Raw genomic sequence first — 24,598 nt, 5'->3', positions numbered from 1 at the left:
TCACGAGATGCTACTAGCACGCACTTTCCCAACAATACAACTACCGAAAGAACAGCTTTAAATACAACCACAACGATTTAATGTCAATTATGTATAGAGACTCTCTATGATGTTCATAGTTTATTTAAGTGTCAGTGTTTTAGTGTTTTTTTCTTTCTTTTATAATGTCACCTAATGAAGGCTGTTACAAGCCGAAACTCGTGTTTTTATATTAAAACCTTTTTACTTAAACCTCGGTTCTAGTCATTCGATTCTTTATAAAAATATGTATGTTAACCAAGTTAATGATCATTCTTTCATATTATATATATATTATATATTATATATTATATATATATATATATATATATATATATATTGTTGAAATTAGGATTTACTCGGGATGTATACATATATTCGTCTCGTAACATCACTAAACGTTTGAGACCACGCCAACATCCTCGACAAGAAGATGACTCCAACCCTATCACTCATATACAGTTACCTTTTATCAGCACTCTTACCCCAAAACTAGCTAAGATTCTGAAAAAATTCAACATAAAGACCAACTATACTATGCTGCCAAAACTTCGTTCTTTTCTGAGTCGACCAAAACCAAAACACAACCATCTGCATTTTCCTGGTGTTTATAAAGTTTTGTGCAACTGTGGTTGACCTTATTTTGGCCAGACAGACAAATCTGTTTCACTTCGTCTTGAGGAACATAGACGTGACATCTCCTACAGTAGAGCACGAGCGAGCGCCCTTTCCAGTCATGTCCTTTTCTCGGCAAACTCTAACCTTGAAGAACAGCCACATCAAGTTGATTGGGAACGCACTACTAATTTATATATTTGCAAGGATGAATTCGAAAGAAGAATCATCGAATCAAAAGAAATAGTTCTGGACCCTTCACATTTAAACAATAATCTTAGCTACAATTTACCTGATTCCCATAGCGCAGTAATCCAGTACTGGCGCTCAAAAATTAGCTGTCGCACACATTCTACTCATGCCAACGGTAGCACGCGGTCACCTATTCAAATATGACTGTTATTATTCTGCTTTTTATTAAGCTGTAAAGTTCATTTTTTACCGTGTTATTTTATGTCTTATGTTTTTATTTCTCACCTGAAGAAGTCGGATCACCGATGAAACTAGTTGTGATGTATTAAAGGTTTTTGTTATACTTTCTCGGGTACTAGTCAGTTAAAAATTTAATTTTTTTTATAAATATATATATATATATATATATATATATATATATATATATATATATATATATATATATGGACATCTCCATCATGGAGTTTATTATTATTATTATTATTATTACATAACACATCCAAGGAGTTCAAAGACTCATCGATGGAGAGCACATACTCCACAACTCTCTGTCTCCACCACTCAATTCACTGACTACAGTGAACTGCATCATCTACACCAACGGCATCTACTATCCACCACCACTGGTATTTTCACAGACAATCACAAACATCCATGCCCAAAGTCTCACTGTGTGATGTTCTAAACATTTCACCAAGCACTAATCATGATTCACATAATATCTGCCACATTTTGATTTGAATGTGTTCACCTGCCTCTGACTCTGGTAACCCATTCCATTTATTTGCTACTTTCTAAGTAAGTAACAAATATATTCCTTAAACGTTTGCTAACTAACCAAGCTTTTGTTCAATTTATGGGGATTACCCACTACTCCCCCCCCCCCCAACATACATACTAGTCATGTACTGAAAAATTCCTCTGTATCAATTCTGTAGAGTGGCCCAGAGGTAATAAGACAGCTCCCAGAACAATCTTCACTACAATGTCATTATTATTTTATAATTTTTGTAACTATTTAGCTTCTGTTTTGTTGTGTATCTAAATATTATGTTCTTTATATACATTGCATATATATTATGTTGCTAATAAAATTTTTCTGTTTTAATTGTCCTATTACTTCTGAGCTGCCATGCATAAAAACTTTTAGGTAACTTAAACTTTCCAAGAAATTATATTTTGTTTAATCTTTTATCCAAGTGTGATCCTTCCCATAATGCTTAGTATTATGCATATCTGAAAAGTATGTGTGCTTTGCATTATGAGCTGCTAAATACCAGTAGCCTATTCATGAAGATACCTCATGTGCAGACTTTTTTTTGCTTATATGCGGATAAAGGATTAAAGAATATAATTTTTTGGCAAGTTTAATTTAATTTGTAGCTAAGTGAAAAAACCTTCTGCATACATTTAGGTAACTTATATATCTCTATTATATCTTTCCTTTTCTGCCATCACCCAGTTTCTGTATGCCACAAATCTTCAACCTATCATCAGAAGCATTCATAGACATGCCACCATCTTATTCATGCACCTCTGGATCCTCTATGCATTCTTATCTCTTCTTAATCAATAAGAAACCACCACACAAAATCTGTACACAATTCTGAACTTTAACTCACAGTCTGCCAGTACTCCAAATCCCTAGCTTCATGAATTTCCTACAGTCCAGTTTCATCAATTTAGTAAACAGTTGTAATCTTTTCCTTCCAAAATGCATACCCTTACATTATGCTACATTAAACCAATAGCCATTCTCCTTTGTCTATGTCAGTTTATTTAATTCATCCTGCAAGATCTCTGCATCACCTTTATTAATTATTGCTCCACACAATTCTGCACCATCTGCAAAACCTAAATAAATGAGACATAAATGAAATACTCTGGTCAAGAGCACTACCAATTCCCTAGTACATTTTCATAACAGGCACACTTTTATACCATTTGCTGGCCTGGTTGGCTGAGTGGCTAACATACCTGCTCTCTCTAACCAACAGGCTGCAGGTTCAAATCCTGTCATGGGCATGGATGTTTATAATTGTCTTTAGGTGGCAGATGAATGTCATCACCTGGTGTGAGACTGCTAACCTGCTTATTGGAGGCCTGAAGTGGCTTGATAAAGTTTCATGTTTGGTCTCCACAGCAGGGTTTCTGTATTATGTAAAACAATAAATGAAAAATACAAAAAATATATATATAAAATTGTTAAAAATAGGAAAAAAAAAATCCCTAGCCTACCTATAGTGCAAAATCTATTACAGATTTACAAATAACTTTTTGTGGGTGGGAGCAACAAAAAAAAAAGTAAAAACTATATTTACATCAAAGTTGTGTAATATCCTATTCATCTCTAGATTTAAGTGGCAGCAGTAGCAGTGTGTTAGAAATGAGTGAATGCTGGCAGGGAAAGATAAGTAGTAGTCAAGGGTGAGGAAAATGCACATCATGCAGAAATCAATATAGTAGATTTAGAAGAAAGTGAAGATTCGGTGGGTGAATGTCAAGCAAGAGCAGGATGCTTGGGGAGAGAGAGAGAGAGAAAAGAGTGAGAGAGAGAGAGAGAGAGAGAGAGATAGCAATATTGAGAGAGGAAGTGGAACACATGAGTTCAGAAGCATGAAAGAGAATATTAAGGCACTGGAATGGCTGACTAATGTGAGACAAACCACATTAGTCAGCCTTCCTGTCATCTCCACAGGATGAGGAGATGACAGGAAGGGAGGTAAGTAGGAGTGCAAGGAGAGAGAAAGTGTCAGAGGAGAGGCAGGAGCTAGGAATGACAAGAGATGACTATATATATATATTATTTCAGTGGCATTGCATGTCCATTTAGGGTGGATGTGCTGTCATAGTTTATGCAACCTGCACTACAAAATTCACATTAGTTTGACCTTACGATTGCATTTTTTTTATCGATGTATAAAAGTTTTAAGAGTGTATAGCACATCAGTGCTCATTTTACTTGGTCCAATGTTAATTATAACCAAATCTACACGGAGTGGGAGAAGTGTTTGTTTTAAGATACCATATATTAGAAAACAATCATGAAGGGGAATTCTATATTGGTTGGTATATTTGAATTACTCAAAGGTGTAAAATTTGGAAGAGGAGGATGAGGTTTACCTTCTTCAACTACAATACTGTTTCCCATTGTAAATATGGACAAGAAAGTTATAAATTTATCAAAAATTATATATAAAAACTTGCTTATCATGTCAGTTCACACTTCACCCATGTAAAACAGATGAAAATCAGAAAAAAAAAACAGCAGCTCATGACAAATGACAATGTTCAATTGGATTGGTTGACACAATAACCAATCACAGCCTCTAGGTGCTATTGTCTCAGAGCTCACCTTGCCTTGCCTTCTGAATGGTTTAAAAGTACTAGAACGCTAAGAATTTCACCTGCTGCGCCATCTGTACGTCTTATTCGAAGGGCTCAAAGGTGTATGTATTTTGAATGCACACCCGAATTATTAATGTGAATGTGATGCAATGCTTACATGTCGAAAAGTGAAGTATTAGTATATTGTGTTTACTTTTTAGGAATCACGTGAAGTCTGGAAATGATCAGGGGAGTTTTTAATGAGAATAAAGGCAAAAATATAATATCAGTGATATCGCTATTTGGTGGATGAGCACTGTACATCTAGCACAAATGGAATATTTGCCCCTGATATATGTATATATACACATAGAGTAGTGAACAAATTATTCCGAACAAATCGAATTTTTTTCGTTAAATGTTTGGTTTTGGTTTGGTTTTTGTTTCAGTCCACAATAATTTTGTTTTTTCACTATTTTGATTGAGTACTGCATATTTTAACTGTCTCTATGATGTTTATTAATAGTGTTGTGCATTTTTAATAGTGTAAACAAGTCGCCATTCATAGTGTTTTATTCATTTTGTGTAACTATAAAATGGATGCATCTTCAAGAAAGCTTTCAAAAATATGTACTCTTTCACAGCACACGTTCATGTCAAAGACAAATTGCCAATGAGTGTAGTGTTGGTTTGGGTAGTGTTAATGCAATTTAAAATAGGTTTAGAGAGCCTTTTCTCATGACAGAAAAGGAAAATATGGACGTAAAAGGAAAACTATACTTAAAGACTTAAACAGAGACTTAGCAGCTAGTGGGATTGTTTCTGACAGCCTGTCAAAGATTGTTGGACACAAGGAGGACTGCCCACTGACTGAAAAAGGAGGAGGAGATGACAGGAAAAAAAGAGGGATGAGACCAAAAAAAAAAAAAACAGTGGGCAAAAGTGTACAAAGATTGGATTGTTGAGAAGAGGAAGAAGGTCATATTCGCAGATGAAAGCCATTTCTTTGTTCAAGGAGAGCAAATACCCTATGTTTGCAAATCAGTGGCTGAGAAGACCTCTCGCCCACCTTCAACAAACTCCTAAACACTCAGCTAAAAAGATGTTATGGGGTTGTTTTACATATGACACTACAGGATCACTTGTGCCTGTTGACAGTATGATGAAAAGTGACAAATTGGTCCCACAGATCCTAAAAGACAAAGAACACATCTTCCGACAGGATCTTGCTCCATGCCACACTTCAAAAAAAGTGATGAGTTCCTCAAAAACTCACAGCATCCAATTGCTTCAGTGGTCAGGTAAATCTGATATTAACTCAACAAAAAATTTTGTGGGTTGCCATAGTGAAAAAGAAACTTGGAAAATTAAATTGTGATACAAAGGATAACTTCATTATTATTATTATTAACATTTGAGTGTGTACCAGCCTCATCATGGGAGGTATATACAATGCTCATCCAAATGCACTTTAAACTGATTCAGTGTGGGATTCATAACAAACACACTCAAGCAATTCATTCCACTTGCTAACCACTCTACATACAAAGAACCTTCTCCTCACTCCTCTGCTCACACCTGTCTTATACAGCCTCCAATGATGCCTCTTGCTCTACCCTCCCATCCCCTCCCATTCTATGAAAAATATCTAGTGGAGTGCCTCAGGGATCTGTTTTAGGGCCATTACTATTTAACTTGTATATTAATGATATTGGCGAAGATTTGGATGGAGATATTCAGTTGTTTGCAGATGATGCAAAGTTGGGACGAACCATAAAGAGCAGTGAAGATGTTGTGGCCTTGCAAGAAGACTTGAATAAATTGAGTGATTGGGCAAGCAAATGGGGATGTGAGTTCAATGTTGCGAAATGTAAGGTTTTAAAATTTGGAAAACAAAGATGGGATGCAGAATCTATGCTTGGTGAGGATATATTGTTGGAGGTGGAAGAAATAAGAGATCTGGGAGTGATAGTGGATAAGGATCTAAAATTTATGGGACACATCGCCAAAATTGTGAAGACAACACAAAGACTTCTGGGAATGATGAGGAGGACACTGACGTGTAGAAGTAGGGAGATTCTTGTTCCATTGTATAAGGCTTTGATTAGGCCACACATGGACTATTGTGCCCAGATTTGGTCACCTGGTTTTCAGAAGGATGAAGAGATGTTGGAAAGGGTCCAAAGGCAACTGACTAATTTAGTTTCTGACCTCTGGAATGTCGAGTATGAGGAAAGATTGAAAAGATGTAATTTGCAGAGTCTAGTGGAGAGAAGGAAGAGGGGAGATATGATAGAGACCTACAAGTTGGTAAGGGGTTGTTATAGGATCAATGGTGGAGAAGTTCTACAGAGAATAGTGGGAGATCAGGGGAGAACCAGAGGTCATCCCTGGAAACTGTATAAAGAGGGTGTGAGTAGGGGAGTGAGAGGCAGGTTTTTTTCGTGCAGAGTTGTGAATGATTGGAATGCCTTGCCTGAGAGTGTGGTGTCTGCAAGGAGTTTGAATGTGTTTAAGACCCGGTATGATGAGATGTGTGTGAGATAAAAAGACCTCCTAGATGAGTCTTTGACTTCATGAGGTCTTGTTTAATAATAATAATAATAATATATCTTCCATGTCAACTTGATAACAACCCCTAACTAGCTTATATATTTCAATCATACCCCCCACCTCTCTTCCTACTATTCACGAGCTTTGCAACTTACATTCTCTCAAACCGTCCTCATACTCCACATCCCAAAGACCACTTACCATCTTTGTAATCTTCTCTGGACTGTTTCCCACATATCCTCTTCACCATGAAAACCCGGCAACCAAATCTATACACAATAATCCATATGAGGCCTGATCGAGGACTTATACAATGGCATCATAACCTTTCTATTTCTGCATATCAGGGTCCTCCACATCATTGCCATTATCTGATGTGACATCTTCACAACTTGTGCAATGTGGTCCCTGAATTTCAGGTCCTTGTCCACCATCACCAATAGATCTCTCATCTCCTCTACTTCCATTAAAGTTTCCCCACCAAGTGTATACTTTGCATCCCATCATTGTTTACCAAAACCTCAAAACTTTACACTTTGCAACATTGAACTGACAGTTCCACTTACCTGTCCATTGATTCAAGTCCTCTCGTAAGGCCATAACATCTGCTTGACTCTGCATTGCTCTTCCCAGTTTTGCATCATCTGCAAACAGATGCATATCACTAGTTAAACCCATCCCAATATCATCAACATACAAATTGAACAACAATGGCCCCAAAACTGACCCCTGCAGCACACCACTAGTGACCTTTCTCTTTCGGGATACTGCATCTCCATATACAACTTTCTGATATCTATCCAACAACCAGTCACTGATCCAACTCAGAAGTCTATTATCCAGTACCATCTGTTTCAATTTATTTAAGAGTTTGTCGTGCGGCAGTTTATTAAAAGCCTTTGATAAACCTAAGTGCACCACTGTATATGCATCTCCCCTGTCCAAGGTATTTGTCACCTTGTTATAATTAATACAATCCATTACAAAAGTGTGGTTTTGAAATTCAGAAATGAAAAAAAAAAATTATGTTCTACATTAGTAGAGTCCATGCTTAAACGAATTAATGAACTTATTAGAAACAGAGGAATACATATAAATTATTAGGTAAAGTTGGAGTTTAATTTTTGTACTTATTTTCTTGTAAAATTAAAAGTTTTCTTTAAAAGTGAGTGTCCGGATTAATTTGTTCTCAATATAGTAATACACACACACACACACACACACACACACACACACACACACACACACACACACACACACACACACACACACACACGCACACACACATATTACTTTTGAATTAATTGGGATGTCATTTCCATGACATCCCCTTTAATTCACCATCTCTGAAAGGGTACATATTTTTTTGATAGACTGATTCATAGACCAACTTAGCCTATTTATTGTATAATGATTAAATACTTACGGATGGAACCAAATAAATCTTTTCTTCTAGCAACTAAACACATGACAGCTGATTCTCTAATACCATAATGACTTAGTGTGTTAATCTTTCTCCACCCATTCACAACTTTAGTTGTCAGGTCTTCATCTGTAAGAATTAGGTGGCCTCCACGTCCATGCCTCCATTCTATGAAATATTTTTAATGGTGATTACACTATCCAAAATTTATACTGTAATTCTGAATTAAATAAATATTTAAAGAAGTGAAAAAGTTAATTTAAAAATTTCTTTCATTAAGTTTTAAATATGAAACAATAATTTACTGCTTTACTCAAGACGATGTTAAACATAGCAATAAAATAATTTTTTCTTTATATATCACAAAATTATTCCATAAAAATCAGGTCTTTTCAAATGAATTAGCTGATCCCATCTAGGTTATACTAATGCCATTACTGTTTCCTATATCTGAATCTCTGTAGTTCAGTTAGTTTTGATGGAGCCCTTTGGTTGGAAAGATCTGGGCTTGAATCCTGTCTATGGAATAAAGAACCATTATCAGGGCTTTTCAGTCAAATGATTTAGCTAGTCTCATACAGAAGGAAGGATTTTTTTCGTGGAAACTTGGGTTTACTGTCTCTCAAAATAGACAAACCAGCGCAATGAACACACACATAGGATATTAACTGCAAGATGGACGAGATAGAGCAGCCTCACCATCTTATGTTACTACTGCACATTATGGATCTCAGACAGAGATTCGTAATAGCCTACCTCCTGGATGGAAATGACAATTAACAGGAAAGGACAAAAGTCCTTATATCTGGGGAAACTCAGAAAAAATAGTCTGAATTTTAGAGAAATATAATCTCTGCACTGCTTTTAAACCACATTTGAAGCTGACTTCCTTTCTCTGCTCTCCTAAGGATCCACTTCTTCCCCCCCCCTCTGTTCCATGGCAAATCCTCAGACCATGCTATTTAATTCGTCTCAGCTCTGAGAAGGCATTAGAGGAGTGGAAGTATGTTCCATTGCATAAAGGAGGCTCCAAGCCAGAGCTAACAAATTACAAACCAGTCAGCATTGCAGAAGTGGTGGTTAAGAAATTAGAGAAGTTGGTAAAAGGCAGAATTGAGAAATGTCCCATTCCTATCATTCTGGAAAATGGTAGTCTATGGGAACAGCATAGTTTGTAAAATGTAGGTCTTGCCCAAATAATTTGTCAGTTTTTATAATAAAGTGACAACTGCTGACCTGACTGGATGAGTGGTTATTGTACCTGCTCTCCAACCAGTAGGCCGCAGGTTAAAATCCTACCATGGGCATGGATTGGTGAGTGTCTTTAGGTGAGAGACAAATTTCATCACCCAGTGTGAGAACAACTGCCTCACTTATAAGAGACATGAAATGACTTGAGAAAGTTCCATGTTTGATTTCTAGAACTAGGTTTCTAGACTATGTAAAACAAATACAGATACAAAAAATATATAAAATAATAATAAAAATTATTAAAAAATCCTTAGCCCACCCACTTTACTGAGATACTATAGGTTCAAAATCTTTCATGGGTGAGAGACATATAAGAAAAGAAATAAAATGAATTGGATAAAGAACAAACTAACAAGCAGAGGTAGGGAAGTTATCATTCCTCTTTATAAGGTCTTGATGGAAGAAGAAGCAGTGAAAAAAAAAAAGGTGGAAAGAGTATGTAGAGGATTTGTACAAGAAAGATAATAATATTGAAGGAGACTTTGAAAGGAGAGAATTTGTTGAGGAACCCATGATAATGAAAAGTGAAGTGATATCAGCAATGGAACAGCTGCCAAAAGGAAAAGCTCCTGGAGCTGATGTGTGTATCAGTGGAATTATTGAGAACAGCTAGGGATGAAGTAGTGAATATGTTGACTGAAATTTGTTGACAGGTTTGGAAAAAAATATCCTGGCCTAGAGATTGGAAAACATCAGTATTCATCCCAATTCCAAAAAAATCAAATGCCAGAGATTGTGAGAATTATAGAACCATCACTTTAATTTCACATGCAAGTAAAGTTATGCTGAAAGTGATCCAACAAAGTTTGGAGCCATATGTGAATAGAGAAATGCCACAAGAACTGGCAGGCTTTAGGAGAGGTAGAGGGACTAGAGACCAAATATCAAACGAGATGGATTATGGAAAGAACAAGAGAATTTCAGAAGGAAGTATTCATCTGTTTTATTGATTATAAGAAAGCTTTTGATTGCTTTGATCACAACAGACTGTGGATTGTATCAATGGGAATACCTGAACATCTAATTCTCTTGATAAGAGAGCTGTATGATATGACAACCAAGAAGCTTCAGTAAAAATGGTCTTGGGAGAAACATAGTGTGCAAGTGGAAAAGGGGGTGGAGCAGGGTTGTATGCTCTCTCCCTACCTTTTTAATATTTATAGTGAATATATTATGAGAATGGCAGATTTAGACAAAGATCCAGCTGGAATTAAAATTGGTGGCAGAAAAATGAATAATTTAAGATATGCAGATGATACAACCGAAACTAAGGAAGATCTGGAGCAGTTGATTCTATTGGTTAAGATGGAAAGTTACAAAGCCAGCTTTAATTTAAACATCAGCAAAACAAAAGTAATGGCTTCTGGCAATTTAAATAAATTTATAATAGAGGGAGATGAAATAGAAATCATTGAAAGTTATGATTTACTGAGGTCCAGAATCAGAAATGATGGCAAATGAGATGAAATTAAAAGAAGGATACTCATGGGAAAAAAAGCAATGTTAAACCTGACAAAAATGATGAAGGACAGAGCTATGAGTAAGGCCACAAAAGTTAGAATTATCAAAGCAATGGTATTTCCATTAGTGATGTAGGGATGTGAAAGCTGGATTATTAAGAAGAAAGACAGAAAACAAACTGATTCGTTTGAATAATAGGTGTGGATGAGACTATTAAATCCCATGGGCAGCAAGAATGACCAATAAGAAGGTTTTAGAGAATATAAAGACAGAATGCTCCTTGGGGGCAATGATTGCTAAACAGAAGTTGATATACTTTGGTCATATTATGCAAGCTGATGAATTATTGGAAAAGGCAGTTATGTTGGGGAAGATTGAGGGAATGAGAAGAAGAGGAAGACCACAAAAGAGTTGGATGGATAACATAAAAGAACTTACCAACTTGAACTTATAATTACTTAAAGAAAGGATAAGAGGCTGAGTGGGATGGAGAGCCTTTGTTCATCCCACACATTTTCGACTCTTGGTGATCACCAAGAGTCAAAAATAACTAGATGGAACATAACAACAACAGGGAGAGGTCATGTTTTATTGAGGACTTCATTTATTATTATCCAAGTGTGATTTTTTGTTCATTTTATTTTATCTTTATTGTTGCAATAGTTATTATTTTGGCATATTTCTGATTGATGCTTTTTCTGTATTCCATATAATTCTTTTTTTTTAAGCTTTGATGACATGGAATGTTTTTTAGTTAATACCTCATTGGTTCTTTTTTTATATTTTTAGTGGCATATCTTCATTTAGATACAATGATAAATCCTCGAAAATTCTAATTTTGATTTTTGAAGTAGCTTTCCCATATCCAATGCATTAATGTAACAAAATAGTCACATAATTCTTTGGAACTGTTGGATTATGTTACAAAATGCCATTAAGTTTGTTTGGATTTCTTCATCCATGATTCCATCATCTATTATTCATATCACAGATAATTAGTTTCTCATAGAAATCTATTATCTGTGATATGAATATTAATGTAGTCTATACAAGACTACAATACTTTTGTCTACCATTTTCTCTCAAGTACAAGATAAAATACCTGCTACAAAAAAAGGTTGGACAGTATAGCTAAGTAAGCTGTAGTTATGCTTGATTCAGTATTTAGAGCATTAATATCTGTGTAACCCACTCAATATAATTATAGATTGAAGTTTATTTTTATTGTGATGTTTTTAGTTCCTCTAAGAACACACCTTAGAATGTTCTTCGGGTAAAACCTCTAAATGAAGTTGATTACTAAACTGTGCTCATTAACATTCACTGAGCAAATGTTTTCCACTGTCTGAAAACTTGACATGCAGTCCATTTTTGTTGGATGTAGACAATATTTCTTCCACCTTTTCTCCCCCCCCCCTCACACAACAGTAACTACTATACATTTAGAAGTTGTTTGCATCATATTGTCAAAGCTCTTGATTAATACTGATAAAGCTTTTGTTAGTATTATTGAGTCCATGTAAACTATACAATCACTAAGATATGCTTGCTGTAATAACCAATATTTATTTTAAAGCTGCTTCATATATTAATTTATGGTACTAAAAGAATTACATTGCTGTGAATATTACTTTATAGTGCTAAAATAATAATAATACATTTAATAAGAAAAAGACAGAGAAATCTTACCCAAGTCAACATCATGCATAGAAGGACGAAGTGAAAATGGTGTATTTTTATATAAGGCATCTAAAATTTTAGCCTTTACTTGGCTGATCGTATCACAGTCATTAACCTTACATTGTACTTTCTCATCTTGATCTTCCTGTATTACCTGAATTGTCTAAAAAAAATCAGTAAATTTTTTCTAATTTAAAACATCATTATTGTTAAGACAAAAATATGCACACATGAAATGAAAGACAAGTAAAAGTAATACATATTAGTTGGAATTTCTGAAACTAGGTTTCATGTAATTCCTACATTTTTGATACAAACAGAATCACTACTTCTATTTCCTTCCCTTCCCTACTAAGATTTCTTATTATGATAGCTTTACTGATGATGTCCTATGTACTGGTAATGAAGGTTCCATATTTGATTCATAAAACTATTTAATTCTTTTAACAAGTTTGGCAGGTGGGAGAAGTCTGACCACACCTCCTTGTGCCCCCCCCACCCCTTGAAGATTTTGACCAAATTTCTTAAGGTCCAATTTCAAGGTAACTAACATGGCAACGGCATCCAATTTTCCAATGAAGAGTCATAGAAAGAAATCAACCAACACTACTGCGTTGGTTGATTTCTTTCTATGTCAACAATTTCTAGGTCAACAATTGGAAGACCTCTTTACAGATTTGGAACTCATAACAATTAACAATGGACAGAGCATCTGTCTCTCTAAAACTACGGGAACTGAATCTGCTATTGACATCACCAGGGCAGCTGACGGGACTGGGGCTGCAGAATGGGCTCCTGATGATAAATATGCTACGAGGACTCATATTAACATTTTGCAACTCAATATCAATGGTACTCAGAGAAAAATGGATGAACTTAAATACATGCTTTACAAAAACAATATCCATATTGCTTGTCTACAAGAAACAAAACTGAACAAAAATCTAAACTTCAGCATCAAAGGATATAAGTTCTTAGGAAGGATAGAGAGGAAAGAACAGGTGGCGGGCTTGCTATCCTTTTGAAATCAAAATTCAAAGATTCAAAGAAATCACTCTAAATCAATATTTAAACAATAGTTCGACAAAAGCTCAAAGTACTGAAATACACCTACCAAACCATTCTATTTCAGTCACAAACATCTACCACCCTGATAATACAAATATTGATACAGACATCATTGAAAAGCTAAGCGAAGCTCCAACTGATACAACCATCATACTTGGTGACTTAAATGCAAAAAGCCCAGCATGGGATTCCCCTGATTTAGACAATAAAGGTCAACAATTGGAAGACCTCTTTACAGATTTGGAACTCACAACAATTAACAATGGACAGAGCACCTGTCTCTCTAAAACTATGGGAACTGAATCTGCTATTGACATCACAGCTATTAATTATAGCATTGCATCAAATGCACAATGGAAAATTTGGGAAATGCCATCAGTGACCACAGACACATAATAACAACACTAAACTTCAAGACTGATTAAGAACAGCAAATCAAAAGGACATGGAACTTCAGAAAAGCTGACTGGACAAGGTTTACTCAAATTTCAGAGAGCCTCTGTCAAGATGAACCTGTCTCTGGAAACCTTGACAGAAAATTACAAATCCTTACTTCACACATCAATAAAGCTGCCAATACCAAGATGCCAATACCTTGCAACGATACCAAGAGGCAAACGGAAAAATACCTGGATACCATACTGGAAAGATCCCAATATTGATTCAATGATTACAGAAAGAGACAATATCAACGAACAATTCAGAATTAATAAAACTGATGAATCCAGAAAAAATTAATGGACATAACACACAAAATAGAACAGGAAATTTGGAAGTGCAAACAAGAGAAATGGGCAGAGCATTGCAGTAACCTGGACTCAAGAAAAGCCAACACCGGAACATTATTAGAATCCTAGACAACAATATCAAAGATGAGAACCAACAGAAAACAAACTTCATCATAAATGCTGAGAAACAAGTTATTACAGATCAAGAAATTGCAAACACACTGACAAAAACCTATTCAAACAACTCCAAACTTCAGTATAACAGAGAGGACAAGACCCTCAATAAACTCACAAGTAAAATACTAAAACAAGCAAGAACATACCAAACTAATCACATCTTCTCCAAAGAATTTACACTAAGTGAAATAAATTCATCAATTGAGAAAACTGCACCTAATAAATCTTATCTTTGATCATATGGTCAAACACCTTGGCAAAATTGCCAAAGAACAACTTCTGGACATTCTCAATACCTCTTGGTGAACAGGCAAACTTCCAAAGAATGGAAAAAATCAGTTATTGCACCCATCCTGAAACCTGACAAAAATGCTACAGAATATCAAAGCTATAGGCCTATCACATTAAATAGCATACTCTGTAAAATTACTGAAAGAATCATACACTCCAGGCTCATGCACTGGCTGACAAAAAATAAGAAAATTAAATACTACCAAACTGCCTATAGAGCCTGTCATTCGACAACAGATCAATTTATTCCACTTCTGCCAAACAATAATAGACTTATTTCAGGAAAAAACAACAAAAAAGACAACTGCCACATTCCTTGATATGAATGCTGCTTTCAATCGTGTTTGGATCAAAAAATTAATACAAACAGTACATGATATTGGAATTAGAAGAAATGCTTTAATCTGGATTGCCGATTTCATTGGAGGAAGAAAGATCAAGGTTAGAATCAATGCAGTTCATCGGTAAAAGAAAAATTAGACAAAATACAAGCAAAAGCATCCAAGATTATCATTGGTGCAGTCTCATCCACTAACAATATCAGAGCCCAATAGGAATGTGGGCTCGACCTGCTGGAGGACAGATGAAAATTTGCCACCATAAAATTCATAAATAATATCAGAAAGTACCAAAGCAATCATATCTCCCTAAAAACTTATGAACATTGGAATCAAAAATACAGACTTCACAGATCATCAACTTTACAATATGATGACACTATCAGGAAGGAAATAGGTCTTGATCAGCTAAATTCCCACATAAACAAAGAACTTCCATTTTCCAGTCCTTTACCTCCAAATACCTCCATAAATGTAAACCATACCAAACTCTGTACAAAAAAAGAATCAAAAGAAATGATCAAAGAAAAAGGCCAATACTATCAACCTTCTTTCATCCTCCAAACAGGTTATTTGTTATACCGATGGATCGTCAGACACCAATATGATTAATGGAGGCACTAGTGTTCTCCTTCTACTCCCGAAAGGTGAAAAACTTTCAATAAAAGTTGGATCTGGGAGAATTGCTTCCAATTTTACTAGCGAACTTTATGCAATAAATAAAGCACTTGAAGCCTACTTAAAATTTTCATCACCTCAACAATCTGAGGGAATTATAATTTACAGTAACTCAAGATCAGCTAAGGAGGTAATCAAAAACTGCAATACCAAGCTCACACAAACATAAGACACCCATAAACTCTTAAATCAACTAAAGTGTTTCGGAAAAAATTTGCATTTTACAATGGATTCCTGCTCATGTAGGCATTGATTACAATGAAGCAGCTGATAAATTAGCAAAAGAGGCCAGAGAACTGAACCAAGAAACTCACATGATAACTCATGCTGATGCTAATGCACTAGCAAATGCTAAACTAATTCCACTGAAATCAGTGACACAACATCAAATTCCTGAAATTAATGCTGACAGAAAAACCTCCACCACGATTGCAAGACTACGAACACAACATTATAGAGGAATGAAGATCAATACAGATGATATGAGAACATATAGAAACTGCAACAACTCTCCCAATACTGAACTGACACCCACTCACATCTTTACCTGTCCAGCAATTACAGCAGTCTTGCAAAAAATAGATCCTAATCCTGAACAACAGCTCTATACAAACAAAATCATCGACATAGCCAAAGCAGTTCAAGGAGCACATATAAACATCTAAGATTCTTTTATTATTATTATTATTCAGGCCTCCATGCAGTCAAAAGACTCGTCGTGGGAGGTCCTTCCTAAGAAACACAAAGTCTATCAAGACTCACCAAGGGGAGGTCCCCCACTAAGAAACACAAAGTCTATCATTCCACTCCTTGAACTTTTTGACTGTCCTCGCTCTCACCACTCCATCAGACAATGCATTCCATGCTTCAACCACCCTCCATGCAAAGAAACTACTCCACACCCTCTTGCTCACAGTTTCCTTTCGTAACTTCCAGGGATGGCCTCTTGTCATCACTCCTTCTCGCTGTTCAACCAAGTGAAAGAACTCCCCAGTGTCAACCCTGTAACCACCTCTCAACAGTTTAAAAGTCTCAATCATATCACCTCTCCTCCTTTTATCCATCAAACTCTGCAATCCACATTCCCTCAGTCGATCCTCATAACTATCATTGTACAGTCCTGAAACCATCTTTGTTATCTGCCTTTGTACCCTTTCCACAGTTAATTTACCCCTTTCAAATTCTGGGGACCAAATCTGAGAACAATAGTCCAAGTGTGGTCTGATCAGGGTCGAGTACAACAGAACGATAACTGTTTTATCTCTGCAGGTCAGCGTCCTTCTCATTATTGCAGCAATCGTCTGTGTTACCTTCACCACCTTTGTAATATATCCCCTAAATTTCAGGTTTCTATCAATCATCAACCCTTAGATCTCTTGTCTCCTCCTCTACTTCCTCCAGTATAAATCCTCCCATAGAGTATGCAGTGTCCCATCGATGTTTCCTAAACCTTAAGACCTTACATTTTGCTGCATTAAACCAACATCCCCTTTCATTTGCCTATCTATCTAGCTTATTCAAATCCTCTTGCAGGGCTGCCAGCCACATCTGCACTATTACTAATAATCCTTCCCAGCTTCGCATCATCTGCAAACAACTGAATATCCCCTTGGATATTCTTCAAAGGACAAGACAACAACAACAGCAAGTTTGGCCATAGATTAAAACTACAATTTGTTATTAAATACATATATAAGAAAAAAAAATCTATGAAGTTTTTTAAATTTAACTCTGACAGGATCAGAACATTACATCAATACAAAAGTAAATGATAAAGCCTGCAAATATTGGAAATTTTACTTGCACTTCTCATCCTATGACACTCACTGCATAAAAAAGATCAGTCGTATTAACACAATTTATTAATGGTTAAAAATATTTGTCATGCACAACAGCCAATAGATTGTGCTATCCATTCTGTCCAAAATCATGTTCTCTCATCCCAAAGAAACATCAAAATCTTGTACAATCTTAAAATTCCCATATATTCATTAATGCCTATAAAGAAGTCATCAAATGTATCTTCAACCATTCTAATTACAAAATTTTCTTCATCGCCAGTAATAAACTACAACACTTACTATAAAATAACCACAACTAATAATGCCATCCAATATATTACCATGTTAAAATGTTGTTTACAAATTAACTGTCAACTCAGATGCAATAACCAGCTACATCAGCTCCACTATTCATTTAATGAAATTAATTTTAAAATAAAAAATAATGCTAGCAACATCAACAAAAGTCTACAAGGATCTTTGTTGTGGAATATCATTACTCATACAATTAAAATGTGTCTCTGAAATAGATTAGGTCATCATTATTGATTTTCAAGATAAAAAGGAAATTACATTACTCAGAATTACTAGCTAAAAGAACTGATCAATATGCAACACACACACACACACACACACACACACACACACACACACACACACACACACACACACACACACACACACACACACACACACACGGAATCTGGTAATAGCCATCAGAAGATCTATCTATAACTGTAGTAGTAACTCTACCTCTGATTGTGGAAAGTGACCACAGTCTTGTCCTGGGAGGTTGCTAAACATAAGGAAATTTCAGTCAAGAAAGGGTTTATGCAGAATTACAAAGCTGATAATTATGACCAACTTAGGAGGCTTGGAACAGTGTCATAGTACAAGAAACTACATGGAATGAATGAATGTCATTAGTGCATGAGAAGTGTCTGGGGGGGGCTGAAAATCAGACATCAGAGGTGGTGTATGGTGGAGTGAAATCAAGGCAAATGAGGATGACTAGTGGAGTATCCCAGGGCTCTGTACTAGGACCACTACTCTCTAATTTGTATATTAATGATATAGCAGAATATTTGAAGGGGAATATTCAGCTTGTTTCTTGATCATGATGCAAAACTAGGGAGGGCAAAAGGACAATGCTTGTCAATTCAATATTGTAAAATAATGCACTTTGGGATGAAAAGATTACACACTTGTATCATATTGATGGTACTAGTTTACAGGAAATTGATGAGGCTAGGGCTCTGGGGATGTTGGTGGATAGAAATTTGAAATTCAGAGAACAAATTGCAAGAAGAAGACCAAGATGTAGGTGGATTGATACAGTAAAAAGTGCCTTAGAAGATAGAAATATAAGATCTGATAATGTTAGAGTCTTGACAGGTAACAGATTGATTTGGAGGAAAATTGAGGATAGGAAGTCAGTAATGATGTAACTTTTTCATATAGTACTATCATATCCTGTACGCCCCTTTGGAGGTACCTATCAAGAATTTGATGATGATGATGAATTGCCAGAATTGGCAAAACAGCTCAGATGATTACTTGGATGCTGAAGAGTACAATGATAAGTAAAGATAAGGAGGTTATTATCCCTCTTTATTAGGCTACGATTTGGCCACATGTTGACTACTGTGCAGAGATTTAGTCACCTGCATTTCTTGAAGATCAGGAGGTGGTGAAGAGGGAGGATTCAAAGACAAGCGATCAAGCTGGTGAGAGGTCTGTGAAATGTTCCCTACGAGTCTAGATTGAGGGCGTGTGTGGATTGCAGAGTTTTGCTGACAGGTGGAAGAGAGGGGATATGATAGAAACACACACACACACAGAATCTGGTAACAGCATCAGAAGATCTATCTATAACTGTAGTAGCAGTTACTAAAGGGATTCTATAAGATTGACACAGAAGAAATTTTTCAATACATGGGGGGGGGGGAACAAGGTGTCATACTTGGAAGTTGTCTAAGAATGTGGTTAGTAAGGGTGTACAGACTAGGTTCTTTTCTTGGAGAGTGAAGAATGAGTGAAATGGATTGCCAGTGGTGGTTGAGTACCCCAACAGTGAATAGGTTTAAGGCGATGTATGATAGGTATTGTGTTAATGGATAGAGTGGGTCTTCTGTGATGAGTGTTTTGGCTCTATGGAGTGCCCATATAAGTAATAACTAAATAAATAATAAATATCTAGTCATCTCATAAGCTTCATAGCAACCTCAAAACTTTTTTCTCTTCTAAAATCTAATGATGTAGTTCTCAAAACGGTCGGCCACCATCAACTTGTACTCAAGATTTTTTCTTTCATAGTCTTGTCATACATCTTTATATCCACATTTATTAAATTTAATTTTTTGTTATGTTGCATTTTTACTATTTTCGTATTTCTATGTACATTTCATGATTCTTTACTTTCTGTATTGTTTTCAATCTTATAATATTTTTAAATTTATCATAAGTTCTGTATACTAAATAAAAAATAATAAAAAATCCTTGAAGTACCGTATTTGCTGGCGTATAAGACGCACTTTTTTCCTTTGAAAATAGGTCTGAAAAACGGTGCATCTTATACGCCGATACTCGGTTTTTTATTATTTTCATTTCTGGAAATTTTCTGTGTTCTGAGTTACGCGATTTCTTTCTTGCTTCCTTACGGTGCATGAGAGCATTCCAGTTATGTAGAGTTCAATGGACGTGCATGCGCTGTCATCGACAATCATAGCTGTGTTCCTGTTCATTTAAACTTTCCAGCTGTTGTCGTGGTTGTTGTGATAAATTTCTGCCGTTAAATTTTTTCTAAATTTCTTGGCAAATTATGGCTGAAAAATGTCAGCAATGCTACAATATTGCATACAAGCTACATGTGATTGTGTATGCTAAAGAACATTGGAAACCTGCAGAGAGGCATTTCGGGCCACCCCGAACTGAGAAAATGATAAGAACTTGGCGGAATCAGGAATAGGATCTAAAAAAGCAACTCACAGTAAACATAACCTACAATAAATTTCTGGGTTTTGACGAAGAAGATTAAAAGGTGGGAACTCTTTCCTAGTTAATAAATTTAGTTTAATCCTTTATCCAAGTGTGAGCAAACAAAGTTTGCGCCTGAAAGTATCTTCAGGACTGGGGTAAGGCGGTACAACACCAGGGCACTCCTTGCAAAGGTGGAGCAAGCTACCAACACTCCTATCTCAGTATCTCCCATAATGCAAAACACATCTCCTTGCGGATATGTCTAATGTTATGCATTAAGGGAAGGGCCACAACCCAGACTAGTTTCGACCTTTATTGAGGTCTCTTCAGTGGGAGCCAGGCCCAAGTGGAGATACCAGGCAGAAGCATTAGCAGGTCATCTCTACCTATAGGAGTTGCCAAATGGAGTTTGCTCACACTTGGATAAAGGATTAAACTAAATTTATTATACTCTAACCAAGTGAAAAATAAACTTTCAACATCTTTCCTAGTTAGATTAGGTATTTATTGAAAGTAGACCTACTTATTACTTTATATTTGAAATACTGTAAATTCATTATAATATTCAGTGATAAAGTTTTTTTCCAAAAAAATGTGTACAAAAAAGGGGGGGGTGTCTTATAGCTGGTGCATCTTATATGCTGACAAATATGGTAACTACTTCATGTTCCACAAGGTATAGCAATCATCTTTTCTTTCAAGTATATTCAGATAAGTTTTCTGATCAGCATTCTTTCCAAAGTAAATTTTAATCAGTAGGAAGTTTTTTCCCCTTGGTCATAAAGTAAATTATATCTGATAAGCAATATTCTACTTTAATCCTTTAACCAAGCATAAGCAAAGAAATTTTGTATGTGAAGTAGCATTGTGACCGGGTTACTTAGATATAAAGGCTGTTCATATCACATTTTTTGCATCAATAGGATATTGATGCAAAAAATAGAGAGAAAGATAGATTTAAGTACTGAATAAAGAAGTGGAAGGTATGAAAAATGAGCTGAGAAGCATGGAGAGAGAGAGATTAAGAGAGCTGGAAGGCTAAATGCTATGAGAACAAGAGTAGGAGTGAGAGAAATGGAAAGAAAGAAAGAATGGAAGAACTAGAGAAAGAGAGGAAATTAGAGGAAGTCAAGCTACTGCAGGAGCAAGGAATGGAAATATGAGAGGAAGGCAGATAAGTGAGAGAACAAGGAGGGGAGAATGTTGGAGGAAAGAGATAGACAGATAGACAGAGAGAGAGAGAGAGAGAGAGAGAGGGGGGGGGGATTCAGGTAACCAAGGAATAAATGGATCATTGAGAGATGTGCTTGCATGGAGGAATGATACACAGTGCAACTATGACAATTAAGTAAGATGAAAATGTAGATGAGATGATATTGATGGTAGGTTCAAATGACCTGAGTGGTAGTGTGAATTTGTTGGCAAGATATCTGAGGTTAACCTTGGAGATTTGTGCAACAGAAAAGTGTGAGAGGGAAACAGTGAGTGAAAATAGCTCAGATCTTGCATTTAAGAAGAAGAGCAGCAATAAAAAATGACATGGTAGCAATAATATGTTGGAAAAGAGGCTTGAATTATGTGAATTCCTGGAGTGCATTTCATAACAGAACAGAATACGGAAGGATGCAAGCCTCTTGGAGAGATTGTGGTTCTATGGGTAAGTGAAGGTGTTGAAAGTTTTTTCGCTTGGTTATACCATAAATTAAAGATGCCAAGAAACAAGTGTACCTTAATGGAGAAAGAATTGAGGAAGTCAGCAAGTTTGAGTACCTGGGATCCATTATTAACATGTGAGACTTGGAACGTAAAGAAGTCAGATAAGAAAAGGATAGCTGCTTTTGAGATGTAGTGTTACAAAAGGCTGTTGAGGATATCATATATTGAAAGCATACAAATGGATGGGTGTTAGAAAAGATCAGTAGAACCAGGGATCAGTAGAACTTTAAGGCTCCAGAGAAACATACAACAGAACTACATGGCGAGGACTGGTGTGGCACATCACCAAGCACTGGAGTGACCATATAGCATCTGTGAATATACAATGAATAGATGATGATGATCATCATTTAATCCTTTATCCAAGTGTAAGCAAACAAAGTTAGTGTGTGAAGTATCTTCATGACTGGGCTATTTGTATGTAGAGGCTAATGACTTCACATCAATATTGCTTTGGTATTCCATAATGCAAAACACATATTCTTTTGAGTGTGTAATGCTATGCATTATGGGAAGGGCCACTATAACCCGAAAGGATGTGTGTGTGTGTGTGTGTGTGTGTGTGTGTGTGTGTGTGTGTGTGTGTGTGTGTGTGTGTGTGTGTGTGTGTGTGTGTGTGTGTGTGTGTGTGTGTGTGCGTGCGCTTTGCATTATGTGTTACCAAGGCAATTGATGTGAAGTCATTAGACAGCTTGGGGGAGGATTTTCCCCAGGCTACATTTGGTACAGGAATAGTGATAATGCATTGATGCTTCTCTATACAAAGCCTAGAGCATCAGGATTGAAATAGTGTATTAATAGGCTTAGCCTGTTCACAAATTCTTGTAATCAGAAAAACATGGTTGACAGAAGAGGATGTCTTGCCAGGGATAGAAGCAGAAAGGTCCTGGCATATTTCAGCAGGATAGTTTTGACCATATAGTGTGAGATGGAGGTAGGAAAGACAAGATATTTACTGTGATGTTGCTATAGAGGGAGAAGAATCGGAGATGTTTAGGCAGTTAAATCTGGCAAGTGAGAAACTAGTGATCATTATAAGAGATTTTAACTGCAGCAGTATAAACTGGGAAAAGGAAATGAACATATAGTAGTGAGTTTTTGGAATTTTTGAGGGACTAATGTCTTAGGCAACATATTGTAGAGGTAACAAGAGGTTCAAGCATTTTGGATATGATCCTTGCATAACAGGTTCTGATTATAACTGAGATGTCATCTTGGCTTTTATGATTGGAAAGAGTGATCATGTAGTCTTCATTTAGAGGATGAACAGACACAGAGAAGTATCATGGAAAACAGAATTTTTATGGAATTATAATCACCTGGCTTATAATTTCATCCATGGATGAAAGAAATAGAAAGAAAGAGAAATAGAAGGAATAGTTACCAATGCAAGACAACTAGTGAAGTAATATTTATTAGTAGCAATTGCAAGTGAAAAAGATAATACATTTTGGTGTAAAGCAGAGAACTAATAAAATCTAACAGGAAGTGCAAATGAAAAAAAAAAAATAAAGTGGTTATTATGAGAAAAAGGATAAACAGAGGGATGGAGAGCAGTTACACAAGGAATATAAGATTTAGACCAAGAAAGTGACTAATATAGTAAGGAAGACAAAACTAGAATACAAGAAGAAATTAGCCACATGATCCAAGAAAAATCCTAAGGATTTCTTTTGTTATGTGTCCAGTAGGAGGAGAAATTATTGAGGAAATAGTGCAGATGACATTGCAGAGTTGTTTAATGATCATGTTATTGAGGTATTTTCATTCTGGAAGAGGAACTCTATTGCTGGAGTGATGGGGAGAGTTAAATGTTTAGAAGTGTATAAGGAGAATGAGTTTTGAATACTAAGTATTCTGGATGTAATCTTAACCAAAATTTTACTCACTATCTTACCAAAGAAAGAGAGTAAGATAGTGCTATTGCATAAGGATGGTGGTAGAATAGAGGTATCCATTCTACTACAGGTATCAGAACATTCAAATAATATACCTGTTTATATTTATTCTGTAGTTACTAAGATTTTGGAGAAATGAGTGAGAGATCATATACAAATTGGACAGATGAGGATAATGTTATCTGTGAGAGTCAGTTGGATTTGTTAAGGAATGCTCTAGTTTTAGTAAGCTGAATGCCTTTTATAATAAGTAACAAGAATGGCTGCTATTTATGTTGCAGCATATGGGTTTAGATATCAGGTTGGTGAACTGAAATGGAGACCAGCTGTCTGACAGATTCCAGAGAGTTGTGTATGAGGGAGTGGTGTTAAAAAAACAGAAGGTCATATGTGGAGGTTTCCACAGTGATCAATATATTGCAAC

At 36.0% G+C, this 24,598-nt stretch overlaps 1 protein-coding gene across 1 annotated transcript in view; it reads right to left on the bottom strand.

Annotated features, from left to right (window-relative positions):
* Nucleotides 1-24,598, bottom strand: part of LOC150108311 (plexin-B-like) — a 331,489-nt gene that overhangs the window by 64,028 nt on the left and 242,863 nt on the right. Inside the window, exons 27-28 of the mRNA XM_090390442.1 lie at nucleotides 12,530-12,683; nucleotides 8,132-8,296 (exon numbers count right to left, since the gene is read on the bottom strand). Coding sequence (XP_090246568.1) covers nucleotides 8,132-8,296; nucleotides 12,530-12,683 — 319 coding nt within the window. The remainder of the gene's footprint in view (nucleotides 1-8,131; nucleotides 8,297-12,529; nucleotides 12,684-24,598) is intronic.

The sequence above is a fragment of the Typopeltis vanoorti genome, chromosome 3 (assembly GCF_054136105.1).
Source record: "Typopeltis vanoorti isolate ZY-2024b chromosome 3, IOZ_Tvanoo_1.0, whole genome shotgun sequence".
NCBI classification, from domain to species: domain Eukaryota; kingdom Metazoa; phylum Arthropoda; class Arachnida; order Uropygi; family Thelyphonidae; genus Typopeltis; species Typopeltis vanoorti.
Note: the sequence above shows the minus strand (reverse complement) of the source record. Positions and strands in the feature narration are given on the sequence as shown.